This window comes from Vombatus ursinus, unplaced genomic scaffold (genome assembly GCF_900497805.2).
Source record: "Vombatus ursinus unplaced genomic scaffold, bare-nosed wombat genome assembly UNPS02014945.1, whole genome shotgun sequence".
Taxonomy (NCBI): Eukaryota; Metazoa; Chordata; class Mammalia; order Diprotodontia; family Vombatidae; genus Vombatus; species Vombatus ursinus.
Genome location: NW_020954723.1, coordinates 30400965 through 30423659, shown reverse-complemented (window position 1 = coordinate 30423659; position 22695 = coordinate 30400965). Strand labels below are relative to the sequence as shown.

The 22695-nt window shown below is 38.0% G+C and overlaps 1 protein-coding gene across 2 annotated transcripts; it reads left to right on the top strand.

The window, feature by feature from the left end:
• The first annotated feature begins 236 nt into the window (after positions 1–236).
• LOC114029984 (uncharacterized protein C14orf28) lies at positions 237–19026 on the top strand. 2 transcript variants are annotated; one of them, XM_027844638.1, is made up of 5 exons: positions 237–300; positions 12869–13393; positions 14572–14661; positions 16077–16211; positions 16928–19026. In XM_027844638.1, exons 2-5 carry the CDS (start codon positions 12870–12872, stop codon positions 17109–17111), a joined length of 933 nt encoding a protein of 310 aa, XP_027700439.1. In that variant the 5' UTR covers positions 237–300; position 12869; the 3' UTR covers positions 17112–19026. The 2 variants fall into 2 exon arrangements, with proteins under 2 accessions (XP_027700439.1, XP_027700438.1); XM_027844637.1 differs by lacking the exon at positions 237–300 and adding an exon at positions 674–751.
• Positions 19027–22695: the final 3669 nt, after the last annotated feature.

The following is a 22695-nucleotide window of genomic DNA, read 5'->3' as shown; positions in this document are numbered from 1 at the left end:
GGAGGGCGGGGGGCGGGGGTGCTCAGGCCGAATCCCCCCTCCGTAATAACAAGGGACGTGCTCCGAGGCCACGGCTCAATGGCTCCTCTGGCCAGGGCTGGCGCCGCCGAGGCTGCCGGAGCGGCCGCCGCCCAGGCTGCCATGGAGGTCGTAGCGGCGCAGCAGGGAGGCCGCGGCAGCCGGTGGGGTTAGTCGATGAGGAGCCGGCGGAGGCGGCGGGGGCGGCGGCGGCCAGGGATCTCCATGCGCAAGCGGCGGCGGCGGCGGGGGCGGCACCGGCGGTTTCTGCTCCCGGAGGAGGTAGGCGGAGGCGTTCCGCGGCGGGGAGCCCTCCCCTGCACCCCTGCCTCCCTCTTCGTACCGGGCGCCCCCTTTCCGGGGCCGCGTTCTGTTCCACCGTCCCTCCCTTCCCGCACTCTCCCCCCCATTTTCCTCCCCCTCCCTAACCCCCCCCCCGGCCGCGGCTTGGGGAGTGGGGCACCCCTGGGGCGGGGGGCGGGGACGCCGATTTCGAGCCCCGGATGGACTTGGGGCGGGGAGGCTGGGTGGGCACGGGGGGCGGGGAGGAGGTAGGTGGTGTCCTCCCCGCTGCCTTGCAGTAATTCCGAAAGCCAGAAGCCATTTCTGGGGAGAAGACACGCCCTGCTCTGGGGTGCGGCGCCGCTGCCGGGGCCGGGACTCGGGGTTTGGGGATCGGGAGCAGCAGGAGGCCTGGCGGAGCCCTCCTCCATCCGGCGCCTGATGCCTTTGGGTAGGAGGGGCTCCGGGGGGGGGACCGGCCGGGAGAGGATCGTGAGTTACCCCGGGGGGTGGGGAGCGCGAGGGGAGGGGGCTCTCTGGCCAGGAGCGCCCCCCACGCGGTGGCCGGCCGGGCAGAGGCCACATTTCTTATGCACCCCCCTACGTGCACGCAGCCCAAGAGCATTTGTCTCGGTTTTGTGGCGAAAAAACCCTCTTTGCGTCCAGCCTTCCTTGTTTTTACCGGCTTTGTTACACTTTCTTGGTAATAAGTTAGAGTGAAGCTTAAATGCTAAGATTGATTAAGGCCCTGACTTGATAGCATTCCTCGATTTAAGTAAATGCTTCCCCTTTCAGAGACAAACTAAAAGAGTTTTGCTTTCTTTCATATACAAAAATGATCAATTTAACTTGGCAATAACATAACTATTGCTTTATCGTTCTGTTGTTTTTTTTTCTTCATGAGGCTGTGAGTAGGCGATGCTACTCAGAAGGGGAAAAGATAAAAAGTCAGGAGTTTCCTAATGCTTTCCCAATACAGTATTAAGGAATCTTAGGCTAGTCGTTTGAAGTACACGTTCTAAATCCTTTAAAATGTAACACAGATAAAAGTTATAAGATAGACGTTATTCTCAATCTTAAACTATGTGGACACTTGATTTTTTAAAAAACTTGTTGCTCAGTAATATTGGGTCGTAGCAGGCTCTAGACTTGCCACACCCACTTATTCTTAAGTGATTGGATGCTGTTTGACTAATACTAAGGCTGAAAATATTGACTGAAAGAAGCATATACTTTGCTGTTTAAGTATAAAATCTTGAATATTTAAAAAGTCTGAAATGTCGTGCTCCAAGTCAAATACTGGTACTGAATTGTCATGCTTGGTCAAAGTTGTCTAATAACGTTAAACCTATTTATTTTACTAAAACACACAAAAGACATATCTTCGGAGCACATATTATTTAATTAGAGGTTCTAACAGTACTGGGGGTTTACACTTTGTAAAAACTCACAAAATACATGATTGCTTATTTTAAGGAAATTCTAATTTGTCATATACTCTGTCATTAAGGAATGAAGATGACAATCCCTGATTATTTTAGCCAGAAGGAAGGACCAATCGAATTTGAGTTGGAAAAAATTCTAGTTGCTAACTAATCCGAACCATACCTGAAAAAGAAGTCCTTACAATACACTGACAAGTGGCTGTCTTGCATAAAGACCTCCTGCCACTGCAGCCCATTCCCCTTTGAGATAATGTGTCAGGAAGTTTTGCAGAGGAAGTTTTCTTTCATCGAGCCAGTGTTGCCTCTTACCATCATCCACCCATTGCTCTGGGTTCCACCTTCTGTGACCAGGCAGAACATATATGATCCCTCTTCCCCTTGACAGCCCTTAAAATAGTTCCTCCCTACTTGTGGCGTACTGGAATCAGCTCCACCCTGTGGAGTCCATCGTTAAATTTTCAGTGTGAGCATTTACACCTTAGAAATGGGCAAACTACAAATAAGGACTTGGTTTAACTATTCTGTTGATTTAAGAGTATGATAGAAAAAATGTTAAAAATGCAGATTAGCTGATTGTTAAGCTCTCAGTGGGGAGACTCCATGTTCTTAGTTCCTTCAAGTAATCTTCCTGACATCAGCTCAGAGCCCTTTACCTTTCTGTTTCTCCTTCACCCCTCTCTCCCTAGTCTTTTCAATGGTCAGTGTCTTTGCTTTACTGTGATTCCCAGAATTAAGTAAGCATGGCTTAGTGGACAGAGAACTAGCTGCCGAACCAAGAAGGACCTGGGTTCAGGTCTAACAAAAAAAGAATTCCTGGGAGCTACATATTGCCTTAGAAACCACAGATTAACGTTATGTTGTATCTTTATTTTGTTAAACATTTCCCAATTACATTTAATCTCGTTCCTGTGCACTGGAGTTGGGAAGTTTTGCCTCCCTGAGTTTGACACCTCTGGTGATAGTCTGATCTAATGGTTTGGTTTTTTTTTTTCACCCTGGTGAAAAAGGACATAAGGTTCAGGCAGCTTGGCTAGGGAACAGGGACTAGATCTGTTATCTTATTGTTTAGGTCTGTCCCAGTGAGGAACTTCTCTACAAGGCAGGTCAGCACCTTCTCTTCCATGTACCAGATGAGAGAGTTGCCTTGAGCACAGAAAGATTAATATTTACTCAGGTTCACACATCCATATATGTATCAGAGGGGGGTACTTAAACCTAAGTCCCTTCTGGCTCCAAGGCTAGCTCTCTCTCCACCAGGCTATGGCATTACCATTATCTTTAAAATGTACATTTTATTGATTTCTTTTGTCACAATCGTTTTTTTATGCGGAAGACATCAACTCTCCCTCTCCTTCATATTGGAACCTATCTTGTAACGGTGAAAAACAATTGAGCAAAAATATTCGACAAAGTGATTAGTTACTGCATTTGACAAGGCATACATATTCTGTTTTAGAAGATTGCTCCTCTCTACTGTGACTGTCTCTTCTCTGGTGTTATTATTGGTTTTTTATTTGCCCAAAAGTTAGGCTTCCTTTTAGTAATACTTTCACTGACGTTTTTGTAGTCACTGTATAGTTCTTTTGGATGTCCTTATTTTGCTGTGCATCTTTCCAGCTTTCTTTGAGTTCCTGATCTGTCATTTTATTTTATGTTGTTCATGTACTATAGTTTTTGGGTTTTTTTTTTCAGCTGTTCCCAATATATAGGCACTCACATTGGCTCAATTTCCTTGCTATCACAAAAAGTGCTAATGTGGATATTTTGGTTTCTACTAGACCTTTGTTTTTGTCTGTCACTTCCTCAGGTTATATGCTCAATAATGGGGTTACCTGTTCAGAGGGTATTGATAATTTAATCACTTTTTTGTGTAATTCCAAATTGATATCCTGAAAGGTTGGACTAAATCATTGCTCTACCTTCCCTGCCAAAATGGATGATTTTTGTTGTTTGTCAACATTACTGATTTTACAGCATGAGGTGAAACCTCAGAATTATTTTAATCTGAATTTGTTATTATTAATGTTTTGAAGCATGTTTTCAAAATTTTGAAATTTTTTTTCTACATCCTTTGAATACTTACCTACTGAGGAATGGCTCTTGGTGTTAAATATTCGTGTCTGGAGGCCTCTGGGCTAATCACTTTTTTTTCCAGTTTCTAATATTTTATTTTTTTTAAATGACATGTAAAAACAATTTTTAACATTCATATTTTAAAATTTTGACATTCTCTCCCTCTTCTGTCTCCTCCCTGAGATAGCACGCAGTTTGATATAGGTTATACATGTGCAGTCATGCAAAATACATTTCTGTATTAGTCATGTTGTGAAAGAAGACACAGACAAAAAAATAAAGTAAAAAATACTGTGCTTTAATCTGTATTCAGACTCTATCAGTTATTTCTCTGGAGGCAGATAGCATTTTTCAAAGACCTTCAGGATTGTCTTGAATCTTTGTATTGCTGAGAGTAGCTAAGTCCTTCACAGTTGATCATTGTACAGTATTTCTGTTACTGTGTACAATGTTCTCCTGGTTCTCACTTCACTAATCATTTCTTAAAAGGAAAAAACAAATATAGCTAATAGGGAATGGACTTGAGAAGAGGGAGTGCTCCTTATTGACCTTGATAAGTACAAGTCACCTCGTCCATATGTGTCTGTTATATTGTTGTTCAGTCATGTCTGACTGTCATAACCCTATTTGGGATTTTCTTTGCAAAGATAACAAAGTGGTTTGCCATTTCCTTCTCTAGCTCATTTTTACGGATGAGAAAACTGAGGCAAATAGGTAACCCTGGGTCACACAGCTAATGTATCTTTCCGAATATTAATGTCTCCATTATAAATCTTTAATATGAGCTTTTAACAGTGGTATTTGATGTATATATTTTCTATCTTACAACTTTTTATTTGTACGAAAGTTAATTTTTTATTATTTTTTTTACATAATCAAGATTGTCTGCTTTGTCTTTCATGCTCTCTTCTAGCCTTTGTTTGGTCAAGAATTCTCTCCTTAGCCAAAATTGTGAAAAATACTTGATCCTAGTCTCTCTTAAATTGCAGTTTGCATGTGCATTTGGAGCATTTTGTTGTATTTGGTGTAAAATGTTGGTCTGACCCTAGTTTCTTTCAAATTGCTTGATGGATTTCTCAGCAGTTATTATGGCATGATCTGTTCTTGATGAAGCCATGCCAACCATTTGTGAACACCATTCCCTTTTCTGGGTGTGCACTAATCACCACATTTTAGATTTTTACCAGGAACTAAAGTCAAGCTCACTAACCTCTTGTTTGTAGACCTTATTCACTTCCTTTTTTGAAGATGGAGACATTCTGCAGTTTTTCACTTCTTCAGTATCTCTTCAAGAGTGTGGTTCTGGCAGATAGTTTTAAGGTACCACCTAAGATGTAGTTCACATGGGTTAGGTGATGTGGACTTCTCAAGGCCAGTGAGAAGTACTCCCTCACTGTCTCTCTCAAGTACATTCCCTCTTAACTATATTCGTTTTGTCCTGTAAGAAAAAATTAGAGCTTCTTGGGGCGGAACCAAGATGGCAGAGTAGAAGCAGTGACTTGTTTGAACTCTCCCTCAAACCCCTCCAAATACTGTAAAAAATGGCTCTAAACACATTCTGGAGCAGCGGAACCCACAAATAGACAGAGTGAAACAACTTTCCAGGTGAAGACAGCCAGGCTGGGGGAGGAGCATGGTTCAGTGTGGGCAGTGCCCACAAAGACTTAGCTTCAGCAAACATGGAGCAGGCCTCAGGGGACTGAATCACAGACAGCTGTGGTGGTTTCCAGACTTCTCAACTCACAAACGCAAAAGACAGCTTAGAAGGTCAGTAGGAAAGGTCTGTCGGACCTGTGTGAGAGAGGAGCTGGATTTGGCCCTAGTCCTGACATAGCCCCGGGGCAGTGACTGTTCCAGAACTCTCAGCCCACAGATGGAGGGGGGATCGAGTGGCTGATCAGAGGGGGATTACAGGGATCTCTTTGCTGATGCTGAGGCAGGATTCTCTTGCTTTTACCTATGCTTAGATCTGCGTCACAGTTCTAGGTGGCATTTCTGGGGCAAGGAAGAGCACTGGAGTGGTAGAACTTATGGTGGCAGTAGAGAGTGAATCCTCCTCACAGTTCCAAGGCAGAAAGGAGTGCTTGTGATCACTCATAGATGACAGCACAGGCCAGGAAAGGAGTAAACACCTCAATTTTGATGATACCATCTTGGAAGAACTGAAGATTTACAGGTCCCTAGAAGTATCTCTGAAAACAGCTGCACAAAACCCCCGAAGCTTGAGACAGTATATTCTCCACACTGCAAGCAGACCCCCTATCTTAACAAAGAGTTTAAAAGTCAAGTAATTGGATGGGATCATGAGCAGACAGCACAGAAAAAGTCAGACCATAGAATCTTACTTTGGTGACAACAAAGATCAAAACATAAACCAAAAGAAGGCAACAGAGTTAAAGCTCCTACATCCAAAACCTCCAAGAAAAATTTGCATCAGTCCCAGGCCATGGAGGAGCTCAAAAGGGATTTTGAGAAGCAAGTAAGAGAAGTAGAGGAAAAACTGAATAGAGAAATGAGAGTGATGCAAGAAAATCATAAAAAACAAATCAACAGCTTGCTAAAGGAGACCCAAAACGATACTGAAGAAAATGACACCTTAACAAATAAAATAGACTGACCAAATGACAAAAGAGGTCCAGAAAGCCAATGAGGAGAAGAATGCCTTAAAAAGCAGAATTGGCCAAATGGAAAGGGAAGTCCAAAAGCTCATTGAAGAAAATTGTTTTTACATGCAGCTGGGAAGTAAGATAACAGGCAGTGGGGCACAGAAATCTATTCTGCCCTATAGGAAAATAGAAGGGGAAGGCAGTAAGAGAAGGAGAGGGTGATAGGAGGGGGGAGCAGATTAGGGGAAAGAGTATTCAGAATGCTTGCCATCTTTGGGTGGGGGGAGGGGAGAGGTGGCGAGAAAATTTGAAACTCAAAATCTTGTGGAAATGAATGTTGACAACTAAAAATTAATTAATTATTTTGAAAAAAAATAAAATATCCACATTCCCCCTCAAAAAAAAAAGAAAAAAAAATTAACCATTCTGTTTGAGCCAGAAACCTTTAACAGAATTCCAGAAATGTGAAGTCCCTCCCCATCATTCCTTTGTGTTATGCCTGTAATTTGTTTCTGGAGCTTATCAAAAATTTCCTCTTTCTGTTCAAGCTGTTGACTATTCAGTGGTCAATACACATTTATTAAGCACCTATTATGTGCCAGGGATACAAATTCAAAAAAGAAAGACTTTTTGAAAAATAATGGTATTTCCTTTAGTTCCTGTTGGCAAAAGGGTTTTTTGTTTTGTTTTTTTGTTCTGTCAAGTATCACTCTTCGTGACCCCCTTTGGGTTTTTCTTGGCAAAGATATTGGAGTGGCTTGCCATTTCCTTTTCTAGCATATTTTACAGATGAGGAAACTGAGGCAAACAGGGTTAAGTGACTTGCTTGGGATCATACGTAAGTGTCTGAGGCCAGATTTGAACTTAGGAAGACAAGTCTTCCTGACAGGCCCAACACTCTCTCCGCTGTTGCCCCGAAGGATGTTGAGGTTGTTTCAGTAATGAGTTTCCTGGGGCATGGTAGAGAAGTCAAGTAGAGAAATCCCAGACTAGTAAGGAGATGTCTAAGCTGGCCTCTCTTCTTAAATGGAGGTTTGGAGCTTCATCCTGGGACTTATAGTCAAACAGCATCACCAGAAAAAAAAATTGTTGTTTAAAAGGAACAATGACTACAAGGGATGTGATGTACAGATGAATAGCCTAGAGTTGCTTCATTGTTAGATACATCTTTGTTAAACTTTGCATGTGGATGTGGAGAAAAAGCAGGAATGCCTTTGGCAGTTTTTGCAGCACTTTAAGAGTTTTCTAACTTTTCCCTAAAAAAAAAGCCCCTCTTTTAATTTTTAAAACACTTCATTAGTATGTTTTTAATTGCTTTTATTTCTGAATCTATCCCTTATCTTTTCCCTACCAAGTGAGCCATCCCTTGTAACCAAGAATAAAAAAGAAAGGGACCTGAGTTCAAAGGTTCTGCTTGCTTCCCTTTAGATCACTTTATGTGGTCTGGCCAGGTTCCTCTGAGTTCTTCATATTCATTATTTCTTAACTACATAATATTTCATTACATTCATGCGTCACAATTTGTTCAGTCATTGACAAAGTGCCCTTCGTTTTAAACAACAATTTTTTTTTCTGGTGATGCTGTTTGACTGTAAGTCCTAGGATGAAGCCACCGAAGAAATCAAATTGAAGGTCTTCCAAAGGCCATTGTGCATTAGTAACCAAAAATTGTACAGTGGAAGTGTAAAGAATATCAGAGGTAAATGACTGGAAAACCAGTTGGCCGGTCATATGCCAAGATGGGGAGGGATAACCAGTGGACAGCCTGTGCTCTACTGTGCACGTAATGTCAAGACACCCTCCAGAGCCTCGCAGTGTAGGACATGGTCAAGAAAGAAAGAAGGAAATAAGCATTTATTAAGTACCTCCTGCATGTGCTAAGCACTTTACAGATATTATTTGATCCTCACAACAGCTCTCAGAGGGAGGTGCAGTTATCCCCATTTGACAGTTGAGGAAACTGAGGCAGAGGCAGACTTGTCCAGGGTAATACAGCTAGTAAGTGTCTAGGGTCGAATATGGACTCAAGTCTTCCTGACTCTGGGCCCACTCCTGTCCCGTAAGCCATCTCTTATTAAGCACCTGCTGTTGTGACAGGCACTGTACTAAGCACTTGGAGTACAAAGAAAAGCGAAAAGAGGGGCAGCTAGGTGGCGCGGTGGATAAAGCTCTGGCCTTGGAATCAGGAGGACCTGAGTTCAAATCTGGCCTCAGACGCTTGACACTTACTAGCTGTGTGACCTTAGGCAAGTCACTTAACCCCGATTGCCTCACCCAAAAAAAAAAAAAAGTAAATTAAGAAACAAAAAGAGTCTCTGCCCTCAAGGAGTTCATATTCTGTTGGGGGAGAAAACATGTAAACAACTAGGTACAAATAAGATATACAAGGTAATTTGGGGGAAACTACAGAGGCACTGGGGTAGCTAGGTGGCACAGTGGATAGAGTATTGAGGCTAGAGTCAAAAAGACTCCTCTTCCTGTGTACCAGTCTGGCCTCAGACACTTAGTAGCTGTGTGACCCTGGGCAAGTCACTTAACCATTTTTGTCTTAGTTTGCTCATCTGTACAATGAGCTGGAGAAGGAAATAGCAAACCACTTCAATATCTTTGCCAAGAAAAGCCCAAATGGAGTCACAGAGTCAGAAATGACTGAACAACAATAACAACAAATATTTGGTAACAGGAGTTTTGTTTTTTATATACATGTGTATGTTTTATTTATATGTGTGTGTGTGTATATGCAGATACACATGTATACGTATGTGTGTGTATGTACGTTATATATAATGGAGACATAAATATTTGGAGATATACACTAGCTGTGTGTCCCTGGGCAAGTCATTTAACCCTGTTTGCCTCAGTTTTCTCATCTATAAAAATGAGCTGGAGAAGGGAATGGCAAACCATTCCACTATCTTTGCCAAGAAAACCCCAAATGGGGACACGACTGAACAACAACAGAAAGAATGCAGCAGGAGGATCCAGAAATGCTTCTGGCAGAAGGTTGGATTTTAACTGAGGCTTGAAGTCCTTTGGACTTCTCCATTATGTTCTCACATAGAGTACCTTCCTTTTCAGTTTTTTGTATGTGGTCTTCCCCTGTTAGATTGTCAGCTCCTTGAGGATAGGGACTGACTTTTTCATATTCCCAACACTTAGCACAGTGCCCGGCACGTAGTGGCCACTTAACAAATGTTTATTGACTGACTACATGAGAGGGCATGGATGGGTTGTAATCTGCTTCATTAGAGTACCCACACATCTGTCTAAAGTTCAGAGACATACACACACAATGCTACACAGCCACCCTTCCCACCTAGCTTTTTAATCTGTCCTGTTTGTTTTGAATAAAGGGCTGCCCTTTTAGAGCCTTCCAATCATTAGTTTTGTATCACAAAATCTCAGTGGAGATAGTCAAGTTTGCACCTCTACAGTTAGGGATAGGAAAACCTGTGATTTCTGGGGAGAGGGAACTCTTAGGAGAGGAAATTGGCAAATGAGGTAGAGTTGCCCAGAGCACTGAAAAGGTAGGCGGCTTGACCATGGTCACACAAGCCAGCATGGGTCAGAAGCAGAATGTGAACCCAGGTCTTACTAGTTCAGAAGACAGCTCCCTTAACCACTTGACCTGCTGTCTTTGTTTACATTAGGATCCTTCCTTGTTAGCTGTAGTTTGTAAACTGGTATGTAAACATTTGACTCCACAGATTTTTTGTTTGTTTCTATTGGTTCCTTGCATGGATTTTATCTTCTGTGAACTGAAAGGTACCTCAACTCCTAGTCTTCTTCCTAGATTATAACTCTAAGAACACTGGATTTTGAATCAGGGGACCTGGATTTAAATTGTGGTTCTCCACCTGGGGAAGCAGAGAAGCTATATGACTTTGGGCAAGTCTTTTGATTCCTCTGGGCCTGTTTCCTCATCTGTAATGAGAGAACTTTTGTGATTCTTTCTGGCTTTGTAGCTGATGATAGCACTGAATGAATGTATGTTGATTGATACGATAATATACAGAGGTAGTCTTCACCATCTACTTATCAAATTGACTAGACTTCAGACAAATACCTTCTAATCAGTGCTTGTTAGGGACACTTAACTATGGCCAAGAATCTTTCATTCTTTTGTTTTAAGCTATGGTCCAGAAATCCAAATCCTGTTCTTAGATACCACTCTCTTACTTAGTTGTTCACCTGAGCCCTACTTCCATATATAGTCTCAAGAGAGACTCATCCAAACAAATTTTCTTGTCCCATTTCTGTTTTTTGTCACCAGCTCTGTTTGACAGATGTGGTGTTTGTTAAAGGCCCCATGTAAATATATTTAAATTCTATCACTTGGTTGCCACCAGCTCTCAGGAAAGGTTTGCACCAGAGGGAGGGAGGTCAGTTGGGTTTCTTTTCAAAATAGTCTTTTTCAAAAAGATATACTATTCTTTTAAAAACATTATACTGTCGGGGCGGCTAGGTGGTGCACTGGATAGAGCACTGGCTCTGGATTCAGGAGGACCTGAGTTCAAATCCGGCCTCAGACACATAACACTTACTAGCTGTGTGACCCTGGGCAAGTCACTGCCTGGCCAAAAAAACAACAAAACATTACACTGTCACTTATCAGTCTATCGGCAGGTATTTATTAAGCATCCACCACATGGCAGGCACCTGGTAGGTGCTGGGGATTCAAAAACAAAAGTGGAACAGTCCCTTGAAGAACTTCCATTCCATAGGGGGAACATGTACACATATAACCATATACAAAACAAATACAAGGTTAATATTGGTGAGAAGACTGTCTTGGGGGTTGAGGAAGGTACTATTTAATCGTCCCTTGAAGGAAGCTAGGGATTTTAAGAGGCAGAGGTGAGAAGGGAGTGTACTCCAGGCTTAGAGAACAGCCAGTGCAAAGAGAGAGTGGTGGGAGATGGAATGTGGTGTATGAGCAACAGTGAGGTTATTAGCTGGCTTGGCTGACCAGAAGTGTGTGAAAGGGGGACAGTGGTTAATAAGGTTGGAAAGGTAGAGTGAAGCCAGTTTGTGATGGACTAAAAATGCTAAACAGAGGATTTGTATTTGATCCTAAAGGTAATAGAAATTTATTGACAAGGGATTGATATAGTTCGACCTAAGCTTTAGTGATGCAGTCATGAGTGAAAAAAGTTTTAAGAAGCCCAGCTTTAGGAGAATCACTTTAGCAGGTAAAAAGAGGATGGACTGGAGAAGGGGGAAAGGCTTGAAGCAATGAAAGCATGTAGGAAGCTATTGGCAATAATCCACGTGAGGTGTTGGGGTCCTGAACTAGTCGCTTCTTGCTATCCTCTATTGCCACCGTAGAACCTTCCCCCATAACAAGAAACTGCAATCAAACAATACAAACCATCACATTAATTTTCTCACAATGTTTGCCTCATCCTACACCTCTTGTCCACCACTTCTCTAGTGAGTGGTGGTACTTACCATCAGTTCTCTTTACCATCAGCCTTCTAGAAGCGTGAACGGTTGGGGTATTGATCAGAGCCCTGCAGTCTTTGAATGTTTTTCCTTTACATTATTGCTTCCTTGGTAATTATATAAAATTTTCTCCTTGTTTTGTTTATTTCACAGTGTATTCATATAAATCTCAGGTTTCTCTAAATTCTTAATATTTTTCATTTCTTGTAGTGGCAGCAGTCTTCCGTTATGTTCATGTATCATTTTGTTAAGCCCTGTTCCTGGTTGATGTGTACTCTGTTTCTAGTTCTCAGTGTCCACAGAAAGTGCTTCTGTGAATACTTTTTGTATATATGGGACTTTTCCTTTTGACTGAAAATAGTCTTCATTTCAGGTTGGAGGGAGCAGGCTAGTGAAGTTAGATTGTCATCCAAGTTTTCTGAATCAGATTTTCATTAGACATGGCATTGTTTTAAGAAATATGGATTGTTGAATCATCTGGCACAACTATAAATTCTCTAAATGCAAAATACTTTCCAGAGCTGCATGGAAATTATTTTTGAATTATTCACTTCTAGTAATTGCAATAATTGAGTGATGACTGGCATATTCCTAACATTGTTTTCTAAAGCTGAATAGATACAGCTTTAATTACAGTAGAATCCCGTTACAACAAAATACGTTATTCCATGTTTTTAACATAATACAGGTGAAATAGTCTTCAACACTCTACCTGTACTACTACCGACTGTGCTGTTATCAATGTCTTTGTAGATTTGATAGAGTCTATAAGGTGGATTTCAGTATGTCAATTCCTTAAGTAAACGTGGCCAAGCAGATTAACTAGATAATAGCAGGAACAAGGCATTTGACTTACTTTATATTTTTAAAATGTCATAGAACTTTCGATTCATTCTAAATCTAGCCAGCGTCTTTACGTAGTTTTATATTTAGAATCTCAAGAGTTCTAAAACTCAGGTTTATTACCCTATTGTTATAAATTGGTTTTTTAAATTTTAGGATGAAGACATTGTTTGAAGAGATCAAAGCATCAATTAAAAATAACTATAACCAAGACCGTTCGTTTTGGAGGCCTGTCCTTCCCTGGGGAGGGGTTTTTACCATCAAAGCTGGCCGCAAGGCAGTGTCCTGTACACCACTCTATGTTGAAATAAACCTGAAAAATACCTGCACTATAGATGGATTCTTGATGTTACTATATGTCATTCTTCACGAAAATGAAAATTTCCCCAGGGAACTCTCTCTCCACTTAGGCAGAGAGTTTGTAGACTGTTTTCTTTATTTAATGGACTCATACAGTTTTACAACTGTGAAACTACTCTGGATTTGGGACAAGATGAAAAAACAGCAGTACAAATCTGAAGTTCACAAAGCTTCGTTAATAATTGATTTGTTTGGAAATGAACATGACAATTTTACAAAGAATCTGGAAAACCTCATGTCAACCATTCAGGAGAGTTACTGTTCAAACTGGAGATGTCCAACTCGAGTGCAGGAAGATCAGCAGCGAACAATTAACATAAAGTAAGTAGCTGAAAATGTGTTAGAGGAGGGGCCAGGATCTGGCTGAATAGGTAGGAGAAAGGGCAGAAGGACAAGATAGGAACGAAAGAGGGAGGACGAGCTAGAAGAGGACCAGGAAAAGAAAATCATGGTCATGAGAAAAGGAGCAAAGATACACAAAGCTGCCCAAATGTAGACAGATACACCAGCCCTTGATGTTTCATGACTGACACCAGAAAGGAAACTTGGGTCTCACTCCAGAAAAGCAGAAAATACTTTCATTTGGAAAAATAAGTCATATTCCATAGTTTTGAGAAGTTTCATTATAGATGCATTTCCCCAAACACAGCATGAATTATAAGTTGCTCCAGTAATAGCCATACTTTGATTAAATATTTCTTAATTCAGTGGGAATAAAATATTTTTCTTTATTCATCCACATACATTGTTTTGGTTTACATACAAAGAAGGTCAGCTAATTTTATCTCTTCCTTATGAGGCTTCTAAAAAACTGAGATAACATTCTTTGTCCAAAAAGTTAAATGTTTCCTTCCTCTAGAATATTTTTCACTGAACTGTTAAATGCTTTCTTCTTTTGTAAACAAGCCTTTCATGCAGTTATTATTCTCTATTAAATTTTGTATTTTTAAACTATTAATGAAATATTATTGATAGTTGCACATCAATGGCTATAATTATTGTATAAGACATCTGACTTAGATATATAACAGAAAATGCCAATATTTTCTGTCTGCATGGTGCTTTTAATTTTTACAACACACTATTATCAGTCTCATTTTGTCTGCATAATTCTCCTAAATGTATTAATGTACTAATACATTTATTTATGGTCCATTTTTATGGGTAAAGAAAAATTCAGGTACAGACAAGTTAAGTGACTTACCTACAATACCATGGCTATAGTGGAAGAAACAGTCTCCTGAGTCCTAGTCACCAATTGTAAACATTAGACGAGACCAAATTGTTTCTTTGAAATCCTTTTAAAAATTCATTTTAAAGTTCCTTTAGTAACAACATTTTAGGATCAAGATTACCATTTTGAAGTAATGGTGTTTCTGGAAAAGTTAGAGAAATGTTGAAGTCATCCTATTTGTATGTTACAGTATTATCTTAAATTGCAATTAGAACTGCTTTGTGCTTCTAAACACAAAATTACACATATTTCATAATTTTTCCAGTCCTCCCCAAGAAATACCACATGGAAACTTGATCCGATTGGCTGTGGATGAATTGTTTTGTTCCAAGATAGAGCTGTGTGAAGAGCTAGGGTGAGTGCTTTGTCAGCTGTTTAAAGGCAGTCTGTCACTGTGCTGTTTATTGAGAAACATGTAAACACATGCATTTTATCATTTATGTTCTATTAAGTTACATATTTGCTGTGCTACAGTAATAGTAGATGCCAGTATATAGTGTAATTACAGCTAATTAATATGACCATAATGCCATTTTTCTCCATTGATGAGTAGGTACCTTGGTTAAGCAAAACCCAACCAGTGAGGACCCCCAATTAACTGGATGTTTTTTCTGCACTCGAGATTTAGGAAAAAAGAGGTAAATGACCAAAAAAAAGAAAGAAAGAAAAGATTTAGTTAAAAAAAAAGTAGCTTCTTGACTATATCCTGGAACCAGTATGCTCAATTAATCTGGATTCCTACATTTCAGAATGATAAGAAAGCGTGAGATCTTTAGTCATCAAAGAAAGGGTTAAATTATATTTGGTATACTCTCTTTACTGTGTTAAGAAAATTAACATTTATATCTTAGAAAAAAACTTAATTAACTTTGAAGCAAAAAAAGTTTTCTGGTTCATTTAGGTTAATCACAAAATAAGATTAAGCAGTATGTTATGTCCAGAGCATTCCAGTTAATTACTATTTTACATGTGTGGTTACTTCGTAGTTTTCTAATTCATATGCAGTAAAAACTTTGTAAAACCAGCTATTGCTGGGCAAAAACAGCTTTTCATATATTAATAGACACAATATTTGTAAAATGAAGCAAATAATAGGAGAATTTATCCAGACTACAAGAAATTCTTCATACACTCATCCGGTCCAGTAAGAGGAAAATGTATTTCCAAATTCTAAAGCTTTAATAATCTCCTTGAGAGCAGGATCGTTTCACTTTTGTCTTTGTATCTTGAGCACAGTACCTGGGACATACTATGTGCTTAATAAGTGCTCACTGATTGATGCTAAATTAATAAACAAAAGTTATAAAATAGTGATGTTTCAGTGGTGTCATCTTTAATAAATGCCATTGATTTGGTGCTTTAAAGTTTCGAAAGTACTCTACATATGATGTATTATTTGACCTTCGTAACAGAGAAATACAACAAGTGTTATCACTCTTTTACGGATGAGAAACTGAGGCTCGAAAGGTTAAGTGACTTGCTACTAAGTAAAGAGGTAGGGGGTTCTAACCCAAGCCTTTGCTAACAGCAAGTAGCATTCTTTCTACTCTATTGTGCTGTCTTCTTATTAGTTACTTTAGGGACTTCAGCATTCAGCACATGAATAGAAACTGTTGGGGGAAAAAAAGGTATGTCAAATATGAGTAAAAAGATCAACTCTGGTACATAAAATTAGGCCTTTGGAAAATTAAAGCTACAGCAGAGCAATTCCAGAGGTGTTGAAAAGATTGTGTGCTGAGTGAAATAATAATTTCTGCTCTTTTATTTTAGTTGTGGTGGGCTAAGAGAATTTTCCCAACGAGTTTTCTGCCATGGAGCACCACCTTTTGTTGTCTTAAATATGCAGCACTGGAAATCTGAAGATCTGGCATATGTACCATATTACTTGGATTTATCTGATCACAAGTAGGTGTTATTTTTGTTCTATAAAAGAATTGAAAATGGAATTTCAGTTCAATTTTACCTATTTATTTGTGATTTTGAGTAGGCCTAAAGAAGGGATTGTGGTTGAAGAGTCATTGCTGAATTCCTTTGTCATACAGAATGAGTTTTTAGATTACTACAAGTGTAGTTTTTTTTTTTTTTTTCCAGTTCAGTGATACAGTAGGTACATATTTTAACAAAGAAAACTTAGGCATACAAATTGAGAGATCCATAATCCTTTTAGTACTTTGGTTTAGAAAGTTTTATTGATTCATTATGATTTATTAAAATCTGTTATTGTTGCGGTTAACCCCTCACCATGCAGATCACAAATTATACTTTGTCATTCTGTTTGATTCTTGTCCATGTCTTTCAGTACATCTTCCTTGTAGGACATACTCAATGAGCTAGATAGTTTTGTTTGATTCTTTTAATATTTTGATAATACTTATAAAGTAATCACACTGTCAATTATTCTTGCTACCTTTGTTAAAATACATTTTAGAAATTTTAAGTTTTTGGCCACATCACCACATACACTTCATAAATTAGTCAGATGAACATCCTTTTCTGGAAAGCAGACAATCAAAACATAGTTTCCTGATCACTAGGAAATGAGTGAATTTAATCTTTCTGATTCAAAAGGCTATTAAAATAATTTTAACCATATGTACTTTATAATTTATCTTAATTTTCAGATATTTGTTGGAAGGTGCCACATTATTTAACAAAGAGGAACATCATTATTCTGCAGCTTTCCAGATTGATGGATATTGGATGCACTATGATGGCCTCAGAAATGTGAATTTAATTTTGTTAAATAAACCACCAGAGTTTCTCCTCTTGTCATCGTTGGTTTATATTCGAGCAACAGAAAAATAAATATAGACTGATGCGAAATTAAATTGTGTTCCCTCCTGCCCCTCCCCTCCAAATTAAGGGCTCTTATTTTCTGATTACTTGGTATCCAAGAAAATTGTTGAACTATAGTAGTTTTAGAGTTGTATTATCCAGTGCTAAGCCCCAGGTAAATGTTTTATATAGAGAAAAAACTATGCAAAATGTTTGTAATTCTTTTTATATTTCCTGATTTATTTTTATACAAGCATATTTTATGTTGAAATAAAAATATCTTGTAGACTTTTAATTTTGTATTCATATGTACATCAGATCTATTGAAATTAATGTACCTTTCTTTATCCAAAAAAAATTGCAATTGTGATTAGATGCTTTTTTTCTTAGGGATTCAAATAAAAATCCTTCAATCCTGAATCTACATTGAGAAAAGCCAGGTTAAAACTTAGTCAAAGTTTAGAAGACTTTGATAGTATAAAATTGACCCAACTTGGGAAAAAGGTGTCTTCACATTTCTGCTTCATCACAACCCAGAGTGCATTATGGAATCAACTGGGTTTCATTAGAATATATAACTTGTTGATGTCTTAAATATTTTTGTCCTTTTTTTCCTGACCTAGAAATACCAGTTTTTAAACATTTTATAAATATATATGTGTCCATATATCTGTGACTCTTACACATGGGCTTTGAATTTTTTTTCTTAAATATTGCTGAGGGAATTTTGAACCAGCTGCTCAAGTATTAAAGCCCTTGCTAATTAATTTTAAGTGTTAATTCCCGGGCAAGTGTTATTAATAACTATATGACCATCCTCAAAATGTCTTGTTTCAAAATTAAATATATATAGAAACTATATTTTACAGGAGTGACAAATATGCTCTATTAGATATTAAAGTAGACAAATTTATTTCTCATGCTAGTGTGAATGTAAGCAATGTGCATTATTTTGTTTAAATGACTAAAAGGAAAACTTGTCATTAGAATTTTTATTTTTTTTTTTTTTGTTCTAAATCTGAATGTTACTTATCAGAGACAAAAAATATATGCTTTGGATGTTTAAGTGTCCTTGCTTAGTGAACTAATAGTTTTAACAGTTTGGATTTTAAATATGTCACTGCACAAGTTTACATTTATCAGAAATTGTGCTCATTAAAGCCCCTAAGAACCTTCTCATCAATTATTTATTCAGTTGAGGAGAAAAAGAAAAACAAAATTCTTGAGGGAAGTACTATCTTGGAAATATATATTTTATTGTCTCTACTTAAAGTATTCTACCTTAATGATTTTATAGGAACCATAAAGGCTAAAATTGGCTTACTATTCAGATGGGCAAACTATTTTTGAGAATTAAATTTACCCCACATGCGGTACAATTAACTTCCATAGAGTAACATTTTTTATTAAATGAAATCTCAGATTGCCATTGTGGTCAGATTGGTACTTCCGAATGCAACTGAGTTGAAGCAATCCCAATATGAAAATACTTAGACAAAAGATAAATCTGGGGGTGAGCAATCACTTTTACAAAAAAGAAAAAAGTCGTCTTTTGTTTAGTGTTTCCCTATTGTATTTTAAAAAGGATTTGGTTTACAGTAGAACTTTATGGAACAAACCAAGGTACACTTGGTATTGTTCTGGGTTAAAACGGCTAAAACTAATAACTCATTTATATAGTGCTATGATGATATAAAGAACTTATACTCCCTACAAGATAAAAGGATGCAGATAATGTATAAATTGAGTCTTTCCAAAAATTATGTTTAAAAGGCAAATTTTACTCAATACTTTGCACCTTATTTAAAAGAAGTACTTGATGCTAGTTGTTACAAAATGGTGATTTACCTACCTCACAGGGTTGTTGTGAGGATGAAGATGTCTGTAAAGATCTTGACCACCCTGAAAGGTGCTAATAAAAAAAGGTGATTTTTTTTCTCTTTCATGTATGAGTATGTCTCCTAGTTTATTTCCTACATCTTTGTCATCTCTATTTTTTAAACAATAGCTGTGTATCAGAGGCTGAATTTAATATGGTGGAGTACTGTGACTGAAATTAAAGAAGTATTCCCAAATACATTACAAAGGGATGAAAATTATGAAATGCTTTAATTGTATAGTCAACAAGGAAACAAGCATTTACCAAGTATTTACTAGTCCCTGGGCACTAGGGCTACCAAACAAAAAAGTCCTTGCCCTCAAGCATAAAAGTCTTATCTGTTCTCTGTCTCTGTCTCTCTCTCCCTGTCTCTCTCTCTCTCTCTCTGTCTCTCTCTCTCTCTCTCTCTCTCTCTCCCCCCACCTCAAATTTTTTTTATATTTTATTTTTTTCCAATTATTACATGTAAAAAAATGTTTAACATTCTTTTTTTAAAAATTGTGAGTTCCAAATTCTTTTCCCCCCCATCTCCCTTTTTGAGAAGACAGTTTGATATAGACTATACATGTGTAGTCATATGAAAATATTTCCATATTAGCCATGTTGTGAAAGAAAATGAACCAAAAGAAAAAGTGAAAAGAAAAAAGTATGCTTCAGTTATATTCAGATTCCATCAGTTCTTTCTCTGGAGTTAGCATTTTTCATCATAAGTCCTTTGAAATTGTCTTGGATCATTGTATTGCTGAGAATAGCTAAGTCATTCATAGTTGATCATTGTACAGTCTTATCGTGTACAATGTTCTGGTTCAGCTAACTTTACTTCGCATCATTTCATGTAAGTTGATTTTTCTGAAACCATCCTGCTCGTCATTTCTTAATAGCACAATAGTATTCCATCACAATCATATACTACAATTTGTTCAGCTATTCCTCAGTTAATAGGCCCCTCAATTTTCAATTCTTCACTGCCATAAAAATTGCTGCTCTCAATATTTTGTACATATAGGTCCTTTCCCTTTGATCTTTTTGGGATACAGATTTAGTAGTGGTATTGCTGGGTCAAAGGGTTTGATTGCCCTTGGGCATAGTTTCAAATTGCCCTTCAGAATGGTTGGATCAATTCTCCATCAACAATGCATTAGTGTCTGAATTTTTCCACATTCCCTCCAACTTTTGTCATTTTCTTTTTCTGTCATATTCGCTAATCATTAGCCAATTAAGTGTGAGGTGGTATGTCAGAGTTGTTTACATTTGTATTTCTCTAATCAATAGTGATTGAGAGCATTTTTTCCATATGGCTAGAGATAGCTTTGCTTTCTTCAGCAAACTGCCTGTTCGTATCCTATGACCGTTTATCAACTGAGATTTGACCCAGTTCTCTATATATTTCAGCAGTGAGAGAAAACTTGTAAAAAAAAAATTCCCCAGTTTCTTGCTTTCCTTCTAATCTTGGCTGCATTGGGAAGAATTGAGAATTCATTTCTTGCTTCTGACCATTGCCTCCCCTAGTCTGCCCTTCCTTCTCTCACCTCCTTCGTTTTTCTTATCCTTTTCCTACCTCTCTGTAGGGCAAGATAGATTCTGTACCTGAGTATTCACTCTTTGAGCCAATTCCAATGACAGTTACCCACTACCCCTCCCATCTTCCTAAAAGCTCTTCCTTTCGCATTTCTTTTATGTGAGATAATTTACCCCATTCTACCTCTCCCTTCTCTCAGTGCATCTCTTTCTCACCCCTTAGTTTTATTTTTTTGAAATCATCCCATCATAGTCAACTTATACCCATATCCTCTGTCTCTGTATACTCCTAATTGCTCTAGTAATGATAACATTCTTAGGTGTTACAAGTATATTACCATGTATAAATTTAAACAGTTTAACCTTCCTGAATCCCTTATGATTTCTCTTTCATGTTTACCTTTTCATGCTTCTCTTGAGTCTTCTGTTAGAATGTTACATTTTTTATTCAGCTTTAGTCTTTTTTATCAGGAATGCTTGAAAAAGCCGCTGTTTCATTAAATATCCATTTTTTTCTTGAAGGATTATACCAATTATACTGAGTAGATTATTCTTGGTAATAATTCTAGCTCCTTTTCCTTCTGGAATATCACATTCCAAACCCTCTGATCCATTAATACATATTTTTACAAAGGTTCCCAAAGTGTACCCTAGGGGGTGTTAGAACAATCCAGGAAGGTGGTAACCTGAGTGCAATTGGGGGACGTTTAATAAAAATAAGGGTGCAGTGGAAGCATAAGGAAAGAGAAGAAATTTTTGAAAAAACGTTTGTACATGTTTCATCAGTTGTGTAACAGTTAAAGTCATAGTGATTACATTTTTTTCCCCACACACAAAATGCAAGTCATAACCCAACAGTAGTCAAGTCCACTGACAGGTCTTAACAAGCAAGTGTTGGCAGACAAGCATGTCATGCGTTGTCAGGAAGTCCAGCATTCATCAGCAGGAATATGTGCATGTAATGACTTGTTTACAATATGATACTATATAGTTCCATTACACAATATTGCATCATCAAAATTTCAGTGCAGGAAAAAAACGCACAAATTTATAATAAATTATTAAATTTAAGATGCATCATTTTTAAAAAAATTGATCTTTTTTTTGAACTGACACAAATGTAAAAAAAAAATAAACTGTTATAGGGTTAAAGATTTCCCCAGGTGTGCGGAGTATATATATTTTTTTAAAGAGGGTGGTAGGCCAAATAAGTTTGGAAACCTCTGATATAGAACCTGCTAAGTCTTGTGTTAACCTGACTGTGACTCCATGATATTTGAGTTGTTTCTTTTTGGTTGCTTGCAATATTTTCTCCTTGACCTGGGAGCTCTGAAATTTGGCTATAATAATCCTGGGAATTTTCATTCTGGGATCTCTTTCCGGAGGTGATTATGGGATTCTTTCATTTTCTATTTTACCCTCTGGTTTTAGGATATCGGCTATTTTCTTGGATAATTTCATGAAATTATGTCTAATCTTTTTTTTTTTATCATGGCTTTTAGGTAGTACAATATTTCTATGATCTCTCCTTGATTATTTTCCAGGTTAGTTGTTTATATGATGAGATATTTCACAATTTCTTCGATTTTTTAATTCAACTTTTATTGTTTCTTGATATTTCATCGAGCTTCTAGTTGCCCAATTCTAATTCTTAAGGAATTGTTTCCTTCAGGGAGCTTTTGTACCTTCTTTTCCATTTGGCCAGTTGTTTTTAAGGAGTTCTTTTCTTCAATGACTTTTTATACCTCTTTTTTCACTTGACCAGTCCTGCTCTTTAAAGAATTCTTCTCTCCAGTGGAATTTTGTGCCTCTTTTACCATTTCTCCAATTCTGTTTTTTAAGGTTATTGTCTTCAGTATTTTTTGTGCCTCCTTTTACCAGGCTGTTGACTGTCTTTTCATAATTTTCTTGCATCACTCTCATTTCTTTTCCCAATTTTTCCTCTACCTCTCTTACTTGATTTTAAAAATCCTTTTTGGGCTCCTCAAGAAATTTTTTGGGGGGGCCTGTAACTAATTCACATTTGTTTTCAGCTTTGCATGTAGCTGTTTTGACTTTGCTGTCTTCTTCTTAGTTTGTGTCTTGATCTTCCTAACCATAGTCACTTTCCTATAGTCAAGTTCTTCTTTTGTTATTTGTTCATTTTTCCAGCCTGTTTCTTGACTTGTAACTTTAAGTTAAAGTTGGGCTTTGCTCCTGAGGTCAAGGGGGCAGTGT